This window comes from Pagrus pagrus, assembly GCF_965226575.1.
Source record: "Pagrus pagrus genome assembly, chromosome: 12".
NCBI classification, from domain to species: domain Eukaryota; kingdom Metazoa; phylum Chordata; class Actinopteri; order Spariformes; family Sparidae; genus Pagrus; species Pagrus pagrus.
This window is the reverse complement of record NC_140196.1, coordinates 12,083,767-12,100,764: the sequence shown is the minus strand read 5'-3', so window position 1 is coordinate 12,100,764 and position 16,998 is coordinate 12,083,767. Positions and strand designations below refer to the sequence as shown.

The 16,998-nt window shown below is 43.0% G+C and overlaps 1 protein-coding gene across 2 annotated transcripts in view; it reads right to left on the bottom strand.

Moving 5' to 3' along the window:
• agap3 (ArfGAP with GTPase domain, ankyrin repeat and PH domain 3) overlaps nucleotides 1–16,501 on the bottom strand; it is a 130,227-nt gene extending 113,726 nt beyond the window's left edge. The window contains exon 1 of one of the 2 annotated variants that reach the window (XM_084370183.1): nucleotides 15,443–16,501. In XM_084370183.1, the coding sequence (XP_084226309.1) occupies nucleotides 15,443–15,812 (370 nt within the window). In that variant the 5' untranslated portion in view covers nucleotides 15,813–16,501. The remainder of the gene's footprint in view (nucleotides 1–15,442) is intronic. The other variant, XM_084370186.1, reaches the window with a different exon arrangement.
• Nucleotides 16,502–16,998: the final 497 nt, after the last annotated feature.

Genomic DNA, 16,998 nt, shown 5'->3' with positions numbered 1-16,998 from the left:
CAAAAGGGGTCTGAGCCAGCAGCCTGTGCGATACTGGGGCAATTATCTGCACAGAGGCTATAGAGATATTGAGAGGACGGAGTAAAGGGAGAAAAAGGTTATAATCCCAGAAAATGCTTTAGATTGATTCCGCCCGACAAGTAATGTTAGAGCTCTTCCTAGGCAGCACCCTCGCTACACCAATTCCTGACCCCCCGTCACAACATGACACCACATCCAATACCTTTTCCACACAAACCGAAACTCCCATTACACTCATCTCCTCGGGGTGTTGCACTCATCTGACTCCCATTCAGGTCAGGGGCAAAGGCCTGTGTGTGTGTGTGTGTGTGGGGGGAAATTCACACATCCAGAGAGAGCACACACCACACACACACTCACGCACACACACTCACGCAGAGCTACTCCAGCCACCTACTTGTGTTACATAACACATGCCACTGCCTACCCATCCACCGCCAGATCTGCACTCCACACAGCCACCGACGGAGATGCATCACCAAAGCTCTCGCACGCTGCAGAAGTATTAGTAACGATGCACTTCCACATTTCTCTGCCTCGATTTCAGACACGAAGACAGATTCCCTATATGCCTCTTCTCAAAGTGAAGACTGAGACTTCTGTGCGTTGGACTTTTCCCAAAACGTGACAGAGTGTTTTGAAAGTGGACCACTAATCACGGCCAAGCTCCCACTCGCCAGCCCACTAAAAAAGGTAGAATCTCGTTTGCTAGAAGCCCTACTGGCATGAAGAGACCACAGGAAGATTTGTTTCATTGTGTAAACAGAGAAAATGTAGCTTTGAATAAGCACGAGCATTAAGTGGCCGCCAATTTTTAACCAGATTTCATGCCAGATTCTGACACAACAAAAGGTACCTTTTGTTGAGTAGTAGGGTCTCTCGAAGCCAAATATGTGAAAAGCCACAAATTAATAGTGTGAATGTTTTCAGAGAGGCCCTACACAAACATTAGTAGCGTGAGTTATCACTCGCTTTAAACATATTTTTTGTGCAAGAGCTCGCAACTGGACAGCTAACACAGAGCACTGCGAGTCAACAGCACGGTGTTGCTCAGAACCCAATTTGCTGAGGAAATAAATGTCCTGTAAATGTCTTGCAAAATGGAAACAAATGGCTCACTATGCTTTAACACAGCAGCAGGGTGCATCTCTAGACACCAGTTGGTCCAATTTCACAACAGAATGGGCCCAAGAGCACAGCGGGGCCTGAGATGTACTGTGTGGCAACACAAGTGTCATAATTCCTCCTTTTTTAACTGTACAGTGATTTATTTGAAGCCAGCAGTTCGTTCCAGTGCGCGAATGCAAAATTGAGGCAGAGCTCATCTTCTGAGAACAGTGTCAGGCTGCTGAACAGTGCACTTTTCGTGCCAGACTCCTCAATGAGGGAAAATCTCATCATCCCAAACCGGAGCTGTTGAGAAGCTGCGCCGATCGACACAGCCCTCAGCGAGACTTCGAGCGGCTTTTATCAAAATGGGCACTGCAGAGTGTCCGTTCACACAGAGGACGGTACAGTTTACAGCACCACCTCAAATTGGAAACGCTGCATTTTTTAAGAAAGGCGACCAAATGGTGCTCGGCAAACACTGTAGCATTCTGGTAGCATTTTTTGTCCAAATCTCCATAGAAACATCACTCCTAACTGGCAAGCCATTAAGAATACGACTCTCATGAATGACTTCTTCAGATTAGATTCACTTTTGGCTTCTGATAGCTGCCGTTGGCCTCCTGTGCCCTGGCCTGCTATAATTTTGGCTGAACCCAGAGATAAATGTGCTGTCTTGTTGCCAGAGGCTCCAGTTTTTAACATAGGGCAACCCTCCTCACACTCTTGTCATGATTTATGCATATGTACATGAATGCTGCAGCAATGGAGTCATTAAGCTCCCCAGACACAGAGAGTTATTAACCATGTTGCCTCCAGGAAAGTTAGAAAATGAAGGCTTAGTGTGCAGTGAAAACTTAGACCCCTAGACCCACACGGGTATAATGCATTAGGGTGCCGGCAGACCGAACAGACATCAAAGAACTAGCGGCAAAGAAGGCGAATTGTTGTGTCGCCTCGCGGTGCCTGTGTCTCCACCAAAAATCTGCACTTGAACACACCACAAAGACTACAGTTGTCAGCCAACTAGCTCATATGTTCTGCATCTGTGTGAGAGGAAATAACTCTCCATACCACCAGGTGGCGGTAGTTTGTATTCATCATTCAAAAAGAGAAACTGGAAAACTCAGGACTGCGGATACACAAACTGTAAAGCAGCATTTGCCTGCCATTTACACACCTTAAAGAAGCAATCAGAGTGATTTCTCCCGCCGAAGGCCTCTGCCGCTGATTCAACATGCTCATTCGGCTGAAAAGCCATCGACAAGCGCCGACGGTGCACGAACACACTGCAAAAACTAGAGCCACAGATGCTCAACGACAGCCCCCACGTTGGCCCCAGTGTGTCAGGGCCCTTAGGGTTATGAGTTCTGCTCACAAAAGCAAAAGTGCTTGCAGAACGGAAAAGAAAATGTTTTCAGACTTTCAAATGTTCCACAGTTTTGAAGAATTACCTCATTAATAATGCAGTTCTCAGTCACGGGGCAGCATCTGGTCTATGCACCACTCAATTCAAACCTAAATGGTTGAGCTATGGTTGGAAAATCACACAAGGGGAAACAAAAATACAAAAGAGCGGACCGACATTCAAAGCTCAAAGAGGGCCACAGGAAGTAAACCCTGACAGCTTGGAGCCGACGTCCCGTGCTAATGGAGGCTATTCTGAAACCCCCCTCAGATGTCGGGTCCAAAATGGGAACTATGACTGTGTTCCTAGAGGGGCTGTTGTACATGCAGTTCACATACCCCACCGCATGACATGAGTCCTGGGTCACGGCCAGGGGGATTCAGCAGTGGAACAGCTTTAGGTTATTCCAGTCGGGGGAAGCAGGAAACGGGGGTATAAACAGTAAACGTGGGTCACATTACACTTCCTCTCCAGTGATTCCCACGGAAAATAAAACATCTCTTGACAACAAAACCCTCCTCAGAGTTCAGTGATGATTCACAGAACAAGTGACCAAAAATATCGCTGCCGATTCAAACTAAAGCTGAGTAACAGATGCTTCAAACTTTGGTTTCCCTACACGTTATTAAAAACAACTGTCCACGGCAGCCTTTTTTTTTTTTTTTCCTAATTGTTACAGCTATGACATGTACTTTCCCACAAACGGCAACAAAACAAACTGGAAAACAAGCGCCTGGCATGTTGCCTGAGCGAGTCCTTTTGAAGACAGCCAGCTCAAGGCCAGAGGACATGTCAGAACACCATCAAAACAATGACATCCACCACAGGAATTTAGGACCTGAGTGATAACGCTCAGCTGGCACGTGTTAAACAAGCTGTACTGACAAGAGGGCTAACCTCAGGAAAGTAGTGCCAACAATGCTTAGACTATTCTCAGTCCAATGAACACAAATGGAGAAGGAGTGAACCGATATATACAGTAAGGATATTCTATTTAGAGCCAAATGTGAGAGCAGATGTCAAATTGTTGCATTAACATTCGGCCATAATGTCTACAAATACCCGAGGGTGGCTGAAGCAAAATAGATTTCATCTTCACAAAAAACTCTTTATAGATCATTTAATGTTCGGTTTCACACTCAGTCAGGCTGAATGGCCCGAAATACTGCTAGATAAGGAAAACACAGGATTCATTCACACAACAGAACAGTCACTTTCATGGAAAACCTCACCGGTCTCATTTGGAGGAAAAACTCAAAACATGTCCTTGAAGATTGACTGACGCAGGAAAAGAAAAAAAACTGCGACATGTCCCTGAGCTGTTAAGGGAATTACATTGAATTTCCACAGCCCTGAAACCCTTAAATAGCGCGTTTTCAATTACAGGAGTAACTGACTTGTAACAGCAGAGCTAAAACTACCATAGTGCACGCTGTGATACTCTGCAGCATTACGGCCCCACGTACCGAAGGCCACACTTCCTTTATCCGGCATTTTCCCCTCCTCAGTGAAGAAAATGTGCTCCCCGAGGGAAAGAAAAGTGCCTGTGTGAGGTTTCTTTTCAAGAGGCAACTGAGCTTCTTTTCCTAAATAACTGGATAACTAAAACAAGATCGCCGCTTGCTTTTCTAAATGGCGTTTTATGTAAAACGCTTCTGTGGTCCAGGTTGATTCTTTGCCATGATTCTCCATTCATCCCCAATTAAATGAGATCTGAATCCTCCCACAGTTGAATTTCTGGTCTCAGGGAAGCATTTCTATTCTAAGGACGCTTCATTCTTCACCATGATCCTCTATCCATCCCCAACCTGGATGAGGCCAGAATCTTCCCACAGTTAGTCACGGGACTGCTGGCAGGCTGAGGGGACTTGGAGGCATATGCGCCTTTCCATCTGTTGCTCACTCACTGCTCTCCAAACCCCTTCCTCTGTCAGCAGCCATCTGCTTCCAGCCCTACCCCACTGGCAGGAAACATGAGCACTTCCACCGTAGGATATGGACGTCGCACAAATTGAAAAAAGAAAAAAAAAGAGGGAGAGAAGAGCCTATGGCAAATTTAATTGACCGCTGTCTCAGCCCTTAAAACATAACGAGATAATGTTGATAGAGGGAATTATAAAGATCACAAGGCAAAAAACCTCAAATGTGATCCAGCAACTATTTTTTTTCTGGTATTAATCAATAACCTGTTGTGCTGCAATGATTAATGATTATTCTATCATCAGGAAATGAATCTACAATCATTAAATAATGACCATTTTAGCCATTATTAAGCAAAAAGTCAAATATTTGCCTATTTAAATGTCCAGATTTGATGAGTTTCTTTTTCATACATGATTGTAAACTGTATATCTTGTCCAAATCATACTCAAAACAAATAGGGTGCAGCATATAACTGCTTCTTACTGTAGCTACCATTAGCTAGTTAGCTCAGTTAGCTGTGCAGCTAGCGGTCCGGACTGGGAGCTCAAAGCAACAGGGTAGCGTTGGTGTTTACACTGCTAGCACAGGAGCTTTGGTGGAGGCTAGCTTGTTAGCATGCTGCTTTCCATAGATATCTTCAGTAGATTTATACATATTGCACCTTTAAAACAGGATTTAAAAAGCAACAAATTCTAATATTTTATAGACATCAATTCATCTGGAAAGTAATTGGCAGACGAATTAATATTGGGAATAATCATTAGTCGGAACCTTAATAGTTTGGTCTGTAAAATGTGCGAGGAAAAAGGGAATGTTTTGTTTTTTGATTAAAAAACTGACTCCTAAAATAATTATTGTCTGTGAAAAGTGTATACTGTGTGCCCTTGCAGCATAAAAGAAAATATCAACCATGTCACATTACCATATATTCCCAAGAAACGTATTCTTTGGTCTTTCTTTCATTTAAATCTAAATAATGGACTTAAATCTGAACGCCCACAAATGTATGTACGGCTGAGACATATCTCTTATTCTATAGTGATTTGAAATGAACTCAGTGGCTCTTCCCTTCAATAAAACATTAGACAGGAACTACTCCACAGTATCCATTAACAATGTCAGAACATGTCAGCAGAGTGAACAAACAGCCCTCTGCTTTCTGCTCATAAGAGATTAGGATGAGTATCCTCGACTATGCTAAATGTTCCTTTAAAAAGCAAAAAGCCCCGACCAGCTCACCCCCCGCCCCTCCACATTCACAACACAAGAAAAAAATTAGCTGTCCATCAATGGGTGAGAGAGCGCCTTTGTCCAATAGCACAATGGAGGACATTCTGCTGTGGAGGATAGCGTCACATTCAATAAGCCAAAGCTGAGGTGCTGCAGCAGAGCGAGGACAGCAGGGTTGATGCAGAAATGACACTCTGACCCTGCGGACCTCCCGGGCCTTCAGACCGGGGCTCTGTTTACAGCTCGCCAGTTCAGCTCATCTCTGCTGACCCGTGGTCAAGAGTCGGGCGCATTTCAATGGGGGTCTAATGGGCGTGCAGAAGCTGTAGATGAGAGAAAGTGTACAGGCTAATCACCAAACAGGGAGTCTTTTGAGGAGTGAGCCAGATGCAAACCCTGTTATCTGGTGTGCGTCTGTGAGGGGTGAAGGCTGTTACTACTACACCCCAGAGAATAAACCTGTGACGTAAACTTGATGTGAAGTGTTTTTTCAACACTGCTCTCAAGGATTAAACATGGCTGAAACCTGATACTCAGCACAGAGGTGGTTCAGTTGCAACAGATGCTACGGAGGATCTGACAATGTCCTCAAGTGAACAGGAAATCAAAAGAAGCTTATACTTTTATCAATCCCCGCTCGGGAGACTTGACATGGAAGCTGCATGCACATTTCAGGTGTTCTTCAGATTAATCCATGTTACATCACATCAAAAGGCTCAACTGAGAGCTTGACGGTGGTGTTGGAGACCTCTGAGACTGAGATGCAGCAGAGGAGTGCTTTACTACCGCAGATACAGAATCATTAATTTCTCCAACACGGATGCAACTGAACTGAAATGTGTATTTTCAAGGTAATCTGTTTGCCTAAATTTTCATAAATACTTCCTAGCTGCAGAACACAGGACATCCTAGAGGTCTGTCGGTCTAAGATGCATGCTATTTACCATTCAGTGTAAAATTAATGTCTGTCTCTAACTATCCCGAAGAGGCAAAATGCTAGAACTACATTGTGGGGTTGGTGCTAGTTTATCTTAGCATAAAGACTGGAAGCATGGAGGGAACCAGCTAGCCTGGTCATACCTGATAGCACCTCTAAATCTTAAGACTTAGTTTATATTATGTTTTACAATGTGCAGAAAGAGGTATGTAAACCTGCGGTTTTATAGCAAGTCGCATGTTTTAACTATTTCTTGGCAAACAACAGCTGGAAGCAGTGATTTCCTGGGGACTTGTTGTCGACAGGAATTGTTGTTTTAACCCTCAGATTGTGTACAGATTAAACAAATGGCATGCAACATGTGGATAATCAAGCTTTAGCTTAGTTTTTTTTTAACTTTGGACAGAGCCAGGCTAGCTGTTTCCTCCTGTTTCCAGTCTTAATGCTAAGCTAGGCTAATCGCCTCCAGCTTCACGCTTAAAGGATGGACAAGAGTGTGGTATCATTCTTCTCGTCTATCTCTCACTAAGAAAGTGATCAAGCATATTTACCAAGATGGCAAACTACTTTTTAAGAAATAACAACAATAAGATTCGCTAAACATTGTTTGCCGACCAGTCAGTCGACTAGTTAGTTTTCTAACAAACAAGTTTAATGTCAAATCTTGCTGATCACTAAAAGTATTAATATTTTTCTTGGCATTTGCATTTGCAAACTTGATAGCTGTTCAAGCATATTTGTACTGCAAGTACTGCTGATTACAAAATGCTAGAAATCGAAGGTGTTATACATAAACGCCTCAAAATAATGAGAAAATAATTACTATCTACACGTTTCTGAAGATACTGATCTTCAATTTCACAGTGTTTAAACAGTGCTGCCTGTCTGACTCTGTACATAGAAAGATTAAAAGAGAGAGCCATGGTTGGGCCTATTCCATGCTTCACAGATGTATTTGTGTGAGCCTTTATTTAGGCACAAGATCTACAACTAGTAAATACTTACTGAGCTACTCTATAAACACCAGCATTCCACATTAACAGCAATTTACATTGACATACCGTGTAAGAGACACAGCTGGTGGTATTGACTGACATTTCTAACTCTATAACAGTTTCTAATCCATATTCACAGATACGGTTTTGAAATATAATGAGCACATTGTGAAGATTTCGCCTGCCAAAAGTAGCAGCGGCATTCTCCTTACACAGATGGCCCACAGTGACAACTGTAAGCCCAGCTCCTCCGATCAAACTCAGACCACACAACGACACACACATCTCAACCTTTAAACTGTTACTACTCGTCGGAAAATCTCTGTAAACTCAGCTTTGTTACATAATTTATTATTAATCACCAGAATTTGCCACCATGAGTCTTGCATTGAACTACAAGAGCTGTATTGTACAGAACTTCTGTGGTCAATGAAAACAATGTTAATTAAGATATTTCAGTGTTGTCCGTCCCAGCGGAGGAAATAAATCCTGCCTCAGCAGCAATGGAAAATATGCATTATCATCATTCTCTGCGTGTTATTAGCAGATGAGCACTCTGCTCATGCTCTCCTTGGCAATTGACTACAAGAGAGATGCAGTGTGTACCAGGGCGCTGCTTAGGTGACACACAATGCCAACAGAGAACTCTGAGGCTTCAGTCTGTGTGCGTTTTTGTATCTCTCTGTGTCGTCCCTACTGCTATCTAAGCACACAATGTCCCATTGTGCATTCTTATTAGCCCTTTCTTGAAATCCCAAGCACCCCTCTTGAGCGGCAGTGGATTTAGGTGGCTGCCCTTGGTCTGACATTGGACTGTCTGCTGGAAATACGAACGTCAGCGTGAGCTTTCGCAGTTGTATGAAACAAAGTTATTACTCAAGATACAGGACGACATGACAACAATGCAACATCATAATGCTCGGCTCAAGGAAATACCTTGAAAATACCCAGAGGTCAGTGTCCTGAAATCATGAACCTGCTGTCGAGACAGCGTGATGCCACCTTGAGGCTTAAAAAAATAGCAGAGAGGAGTCAAATACAACATCACACTGTCTCCGCTCGTCTGTGCCAGTCATATCACTGTCTACAGGAGCTTGTGTACTTCATACACCATACAGCCACACTTTCTACTACCTACATAACGGTATGTAGCAATCAGAACTCCCATTGCAAATACAACTAAAGAAAGCTATTCCCAGGGCGTAGTCCTGTTAATGGAACACTCCTCCACAAATGAATAGCTAAAAATATCATTGAAATCACATTACAGATGCCTTCTCTGCAGCTGTCTCCGTATCCCAGTGATCTGGATTTTATTCATTTATTCCCCATAAATCAAATCCGTACACAAATCCAGGCTCCAGCTCCAGTTCAAGGATCAGAGTGTAAACAGCACTCCACTCCAATATAGCTCTGAGTCAGTGAAAGACACATTTATAAAAAGATTGTTTCTCTGCATATATTAACCTATCTGCTAATGCGAACGATCAATTATGCAGCAAGGAGAAGGTATCCAATATCTTGCCAGACAAATGTTGGGTTCATTAGCTTGGCCATCTGAATTAACTCTGGTGTGTTAAGAGAAAAACATTGAGGTTGAAGTACCTTGACAGTGACAAGCACATACATGTTGTGCAACACTGGCGACGTAGAGGTACGGCTTCTCGGTTGTTTTTTATTTCCTTCCCTCTGCCTGTGACTCGACAGCATAGCGGAACGAGTTTAACCTGCAATCAGTTTATCGCTGCTGTGGTGCAATCCTCAGCTGGATCTGACTTTCTTGGCTGACAGCTTTAAAAACTTTCCTCTGCAACAAAACTTTCTGCTGCATCATCAATGTTACTTCACGGAGAGGCTTAATGATGGCCACTGGCAAGAAGACCGGCCGGTGAAATTACTGCGATGATTAACTCGGCAATATTGAGATCATCACCACATTTGGCTGTCAATGAGAAAGAGCTACCAGTCATTAGACACATTGCTGTGTAGACTCCATAATATTTCCTTTCATTTTCGCCCATGTACAGCATTTGCGCTTACCCCTCTGCTGCTGAAATAACGCATATTTCCCTGTTGTGGGACTAATATAAAGAATTATCTCATCTTATATGTTTTTGGTTTTTTTCATTTTATTACCATGAATCCAATAGACCATATTCAAAAAACGTCCGTTTTCCTCTGACGTCATGTTCGGGGTGGGACGCTCAAAAGCTGGGATAATGTGATGCTGCTGTGCTCCATCCAGGTTTCAAGTTTCGTGAACGTAGGGAATCTGAATAATTGTTATCATTTCACCACTTCCTCATTGATCAGCAAATGAAAAGACACTGGATAGTGAAAATCTTGAGGGACATCAGGTCACATTTCACAGCAAAACAATGTATTTGATAACCCATGAGCTAACGTTAGCATTCAACCACTTCCCAACTGAAACTAATTAATTCCAGATCTTTCCACTTCGAAGCTTAAATGCACGTATCTAAGATGTGCGTCAGTATCTTAAAATTCACCTGTGTCTGTTTGTTTTCATTATTGGTTTGTTGGTTTGTGAGCAGGATACCACAAAAACTCCTGAATGGATTTCCACAAAACTTGGATAGAGGATGGGACTGGGCCCACAATAGCCCCCTTTAACTCTTTTTCTGCACCTGTCCTGTCGTATCGTGTAACATTATCAAATAGTAATGTTAGTTAGATTGGTTGAATGCTACATTAGCTGTTGTCTAACGGATGCTAACTGGTCATCAAACATCTTGCTTTACCTTGAAAAATGGCCCGATGTGCCTACAGATTTTCACTGTCCTCCATCTTTTCAGTCAGGAATAAGAGAAACAATATCAATATTGCAGAGTTTATAGGACTTGCAACCTGGAGCACAGCAGTGCAGCGTTTCAGCTTCCCACCCTGAACATGTCCGGCTGGGGTCAGTCCTGTCCTGAACTGCATTGTAGTGATTATTTACAAATTGCTCTTCAGTATTTTTGGCAGCATCCCTCAGCTGGTATAACTCATTCTGTAGGTCAGTGTGAATAACAACAAGTCAATATGTTCCATCATGGGGAATAGTTACAGAGACTGTCTATGGGCTGGTTGCTCACACGGACATGGAGCCCAGTCCTAGACCAAAGAAAAAGTCAAACTGACACAGCCATTGAAAAAGACATCTTATGGACTGGACCACATCGTTGTCCAAGAAATTGCACTTTTCAGCAAGCCCGATTATAAAAAGTTTGCCACATTAGCACCTCCACCATCTAATCCTGGAGGTTTAACAGTCACTTAAGCATAATGTCAGTAAAGGTCAAAGACTTTTCAACTGAGCCACAGGGCTGGATTAACAGATGAAATGATTGTTAACAGGAATTAATGTGCAAATACATATCTTTCTTCATTTAAATCCCTGCACAAGCAACAAGAAATGGCAATAACCTCAACTGTTTTCAAAAAATAAACATTGAGCCAACATTGAAAATGTGTAGTTGCACTAATGGGTGCATGTGCCAACAAAATAGTCTCACTCTGGAGCCCTGGTTATGTGTGTTTCTGTAAACCAGGTATATGTTGAAACTTGAACATTTCGCTTATGGTCTGATCAGGTTTAGTCACAAAAACCACATCGTTAGGAAAAGATCTTGTTTGTCCTCGAAATACCTGTTTCGGTGTCTACAAACATGGCTGGACGTGTCCAGAGTGTCCTTAACAGTATCCAGTGGTGCCATGGTCTTTCATCAAAAATATCCAACGGTTTGAAACTTACAAATGTTGAAACAAAGTCTCAAATGGCGGTCACCAGCTTGGCAGCCTTCCCGCATGCAACTTCACCACCATCTCCTCCATGTTACATGTAACGTGAATGTGATATGACACGTTTTGTAGAAATGTCAATATGATATGAAGCCCATTATGTGTAAAAAAAAATAAGAAGAAGAAAGGTTTAGATGAATCTGTGGTTTGCAGAAATGTTACCTGGCTGCCAACATTTTATCCTGAAGACTGAGCTGTGTACTAGAGAAAACCTCAAGCTCTGTAGTATTCCACTATAGGAGTACTGGTAGTTTCTGGGACTCTGTGCAAAATATAATGAGGTTGCCATCTTTAATAAGCTGTGTGCACTGTACTTGATGGGAAATTGGAGGCAACTGGGACCTACCAGCAATTTGTCGGCCCCCAAAACAGGTTACCCAGGCCATACTTATTAAAGCCTCTTGGATTAGTAGTGAAGCATCTTCAAGGCTTTAATAGCGAATCAATTTCTTGGCCTCGTCATTCTCACAGCTTATCATGAATTACATGCTCGTCTAATTCTAATCAGCCTCAGCAGACCTGTATTCACAAACATCATTTTTTTTTAAAAAGACAAAAGAGAGAAAATATGAATTGCCTCACAGAAACTGAGCAGCACCCTGAATATCAATCACTGCGAAATGAACAATGTGAGGCAAAAAAAGTGTCACCATCAATATGAAAGGTCTTATTAATCAAAAAAACAACAGGGGAACCTTAGTAACGATGGGAATTCATTTTGTGAGGGTGCAAGGCTATAATTTCTATTCACTCCTTCTTCAGCATTTTCAGCTAAATGCATGAGCCACCGGTTCCTTAGCAACAGACTCTGCAATGATGCAAGATTGAAGAGGAACAGCTCTGCAGTTCCACTGTGCAGGTGAAGTCGGCCAATGTCTCCTGTTGCAGCTCTTCAAAGCCTCTTGGAAGTTACAGTTATTAGGGGGGGACTGCATCTCATTTAACAGCACGAAAAAGGCACCAGAATCCACATCACAGCTAATGCCAGGATTTTCACGAGAGGGACGCCAAAATCTGTTATGCCTTTTGACAAACTGTGCTGAGAAATATCAATTCAACACCAATCTTCCTGCACAAAATGTCAAAGTTTGCCCGGAACGTGTTAACAATGTGCTAAACAGACTCATAAATAAACAGTAAAAGGTGGGTATGCTTTGCACTTCTGCGCCTGTTTTTGTTGTTTAGCAGTGGATCGTTTAAACATTTCCCAGTTTAACATTTTGTTTAAGCCTGCAGGTGTGGACACAATAACACAACTATCATAGTTTTGTTTTTATTCCCAAGGATACCTGGCCAAATACAGACAATGTGAGAACCTGCTGAGAGATTTCTAGTCTCAAACATCAACAATAAGCATCGGTACATCAGAATCGATGGGCTTATTCCTCAGCATTTTGCTTTTTGTTTAAAAATCACACAAACAGTGAGGAAGACGTCACAGATTCTCCACCAACAGCAGCTGCAGTAGACAATAGCACAGTCCATATGTCGTGTTTTGAGAACAATCAAACCGTACAGTGGTCTTTAGACATGACCCAGTATTCATGAACTTGCGGGTTAGCCCAAATGCTAACATACAATTTTAAAATTTAAAGCACCATCTTTTCATTCCTTTTGTTCTGAGGGTTGTTAAAGGGCAATCTGGGGGGGAAGCTCTTTAACTGAAGCAGACACAACAGCTTGAAGGAGAAAGAATCCACAATAAAAGTCAAGTTCAACACCACAAAAGTACTTCTCAAATTTATGACACCCACCGCTGGAAGCTGCTGGTGAAGTTTTCCTTCAGGTTGAGTGTTTGCTCATGTTTTAGGAAGAACAAACAAACAAAAACAGATTTGTGAGTAAAGCGAGCTATAACCTTTCTGGATTTTGAGGAGGTACATCTAAGAGATAAATCATAAAAGGCTCCAATGTTGTCCCATCAAGACACTGAATAAAGACGTGCGTTCATTGAGGAGGTTATGTAACAGTCCTAAGGCACCAGAAAAAATGGAAAATCGTCCTTTTCTAAAAAGCTTGAACTGAGACACAGCACACCAGTTGATCGCTTATCTTCACAAGATGCATTCTTTCAATAAAAAACACATTTCCATGGTCATGACCATTATGTTGTGTGACCTAAATCAAGGTGATGTAAAAACTCAAAAACATTGTTCAACTAGAATGTCACTGGGTAGAGCGCATACCTGCGCCAAGACTCAACATTCCCCTTTTGTACTCACTCATAGATAGCAGCCACCTAAATACGGCACATCCATGCAATATTCCCTGAGAAATTCACAAAAGATGTCGACAATCCTGTCACGTAATGTTACAGAAAGTGAGTAAAAAAATCCTGGATCAACACAAAGAGTTAAAGGGGGCTATTGTGGGCCCAGACCCATCCTCCATCCAAGTTTCATAGAAATCCATTCAGTATTTTTTGTGTTATCCTGCTCACAAACCAACAAACCAATAATGAAAACAAACAGACACAGGTGAAAACAAAAAGTACAAAATCCAAGTGTGTTCGATGTTGGCTATTCTTTCCCAGTAAAAGATCTCTGACAATCCTGAGGTCTGCAGATAACCATTAATATGTCTCCAGTCAAATTTAAGACCATCGATATCTTCCTTAAAGTTGCATTAAAAAGGTGCACCATGTAAGAAATGGCCATCTATCGAGTTCATACTCAGAGCAAATAAGGAGCTGCACACTGCCTCTCACAGTAGCCTTTGTGAGCTAATTAGCTCTGTTAGCCCTGCAGTGAAATGTTTACACCGCTAGCATAGGAGCTTTAGACTGGGACAGACTGGGGCTAGCTGATTAGCATGCCAACTCTCCTGCAACACAATAAATAGACGTCATAGTGTCAAAACTGTGATTTCTTCACATTCTTCTGCTGATTTTTCAACGTTTTATTACTAGATTCTCACATATTGCCCTTTTAAGCATCTTTTGTTTGAGCATTCAACTACATTTCCCATGACTCTTTGCCGTTTGCATGCTGTCAACGCCTTTACAGGAAGTGTAGCTGCTGCACAAACAAATACACATTGCTGTGTTTTTGCTAAAAAGGACAAAATGCTCAAATTATCCCGCCCAGTACAGTCAAACACTAAAGAATAACACTTTCAAATCTCACTCTTCCACTATCAACTCATAATTTCTGCCAAAAAACAAACTAGCCAAGCTGGTTTTAACTGTTACGCCAAATTATTCCTCAAATCCGGCGAATAGATTTCCAGCTTAGCTGCATCTCGATCTACACAATGCCACCGAAGATGCTCTTGGTGCAACCGTCAGCCGCCGTGATGCTCCTGTAAAAACCTATGATTGCTGACTTTGATGGACAGTCCACTGACTGCTATGTCACACACAGCCATTGATGGGATAAATGGGCGTGTGAGTAGCAGGGAGAAACCGCTACCATCATTTAAGACGCTCACATCTGACAAGTGCATCATACTCACTCAAGCTTTGCACATATCAGTGGAGAGGTCGCTGTCATCCCTCAGTGGTCAGGTAACAACATGTGGACTTTATTTAACAGTTCTGACACCTGCTGAGAGGCTTTGTAACAAACTCAATTATGTCCATGTGCCTCTGCATTGCTCGGGGCTCAATCATTAGTCTCATCTAACATGTCAAAATCAAAATGAATATCAAAAATGTAAAGAGAAAACACCCAGACTGTAGTGCAGAGCAGTGTGTGCCATTAAAGAAGTAGAAACAGTATTTGAGAGCTCATTACAATCACACAGGCTGAGTGCCATTGAACGTTTTATTGTTATAACACTGCAGTGTGCATGGGGGGCAATTCGAGCAGGACTATGAGATCGACTACGCCCCCATCCTCAAAGTGTGATTGTTGACACTGTCCTGCGACCATCACAATGTGTACATAAAAGGAAGGGACAGGAGACAACAGACACACATCCACCCCCCACTCCACCATCCACCACCACCACCCCCAGCCCTCCTCAATGAATGAGAAGCTCGTATGATCGCATGATATTTCCCCTCTTTTCACTCACCTTCAATGGAGATTACATGCTCTCGGATCTGGTTCTGCAGGGCCAGGTCATCGATGCGCTCGATCAGGTCGTAGATTGCGTAAATGTTGGGGTGGACAGACTCGAACCGATGGATCTCTGCCCTGATGGCCGCTGAGTTGGACAAAACAAACTGCGAGCCCGCCGGGCCGGGTTGGGCAGCCTGGCCCGAAACAGTCCCCGAACCGAACTGGCCGGCCCCTGAGCTCGCAGACGATCCGGATCCGAACTGGGACGGGATGGACTGGGGAACCGGGACGGGAACTGCCACCGGGACCGTGCCTGGAGTGGGCATGGCCGGCTGAGACTGCTGCGAGATACCGGACACTGGGACGCTCGACTGGAAATTCATCTTTGTTTCGTGTCTGCCTCGTCTTCTTCTGTGTGGACTAACTCTTTTTACAGCCGCAGCTCAGATATGAACACTAGAAATATTTTTTTGGGGGGGCTGAAGCGACGCGAACAAAAGAAGTCCGCGCGAACTGATGGTCTGGAAAACGATCGGCGCAGAAGCATCAATAGTTGGTCGCCAATTGCAACAAAACGCGGCTCTTGCTCATATTATTAAAACTTGACTGTGATTCATTTTCCGTTATTGGCCAGATCTATCCAGGGCCCCCCCCTTTTCTCTCTTTTTTTTCTCCTCTTTTTTTTTTTTTTCCTCCCGCAATGCCTACCACTTGGACACTCCTTTCAGGGGGCTTGCACGGCTGTTTTTTTTTGGTCAGACCCCGCGTTTCCTCAGCTGCTCTGTGTGAAAGGAGACAATGGGCTCGGCAGGCTTTCAGCACGGCGCCCCGGGTCCGCTGCCTTCAATGCGTTGTCTCTGCGCTGAAATGAAATCGCGTTCAGTCCTCTTTGGTCCAAGTGGTCCCTGCCCAGCGCCCTCCTCCGCATGCTGAAACGTCACCCATCACGTAATTGTACTTGAGATGGGGGAGGGTGTGATTGGATTTGGTGGAGGGGGAGAAACTCGCAACGTGCACATCATTATAATAACCTACCTGACAGTTATGCAACCGCCCAAAAAGAAATAAAGAAATATAAAATAATATGTTTTTGGGGCTGTTGTGAGATATAAACCGAGATGCTGCAGATACATTTGCATTGATTGTTAAGAGAAAACATCCCAGCTGTTACACCCCACGTTCACACTCTCACACGTGTGCGTGCACAGACTGCAATATGGGCCTTTAAGGGACTTCCTTGCACCAAATGTGTATTGGATCTCCTAAAATTGATCATGTAGCCCCTTCATTTCTTGGATCAGATTGTAAAGTAGATGTCTGGCACATTTTCTGTGGCCCCCACATCTTTGACATAGTCATGTGTATTAGCTGTGACGAGATAAGATGATCCTTTATTAGTATGGTGGTAGGAGATGTGCATTATTACAGCAGCAAAGGGGGAAAATATAGAGCATTAATTATAAAAAAAATAGTTATAATAAATATGTAGACAATTTAAAAAAAATAAGAAGTACAAATTAAACAATAATTTGAAATATGTATATTGTGCAAACCCTAAAAAAAGGCAGT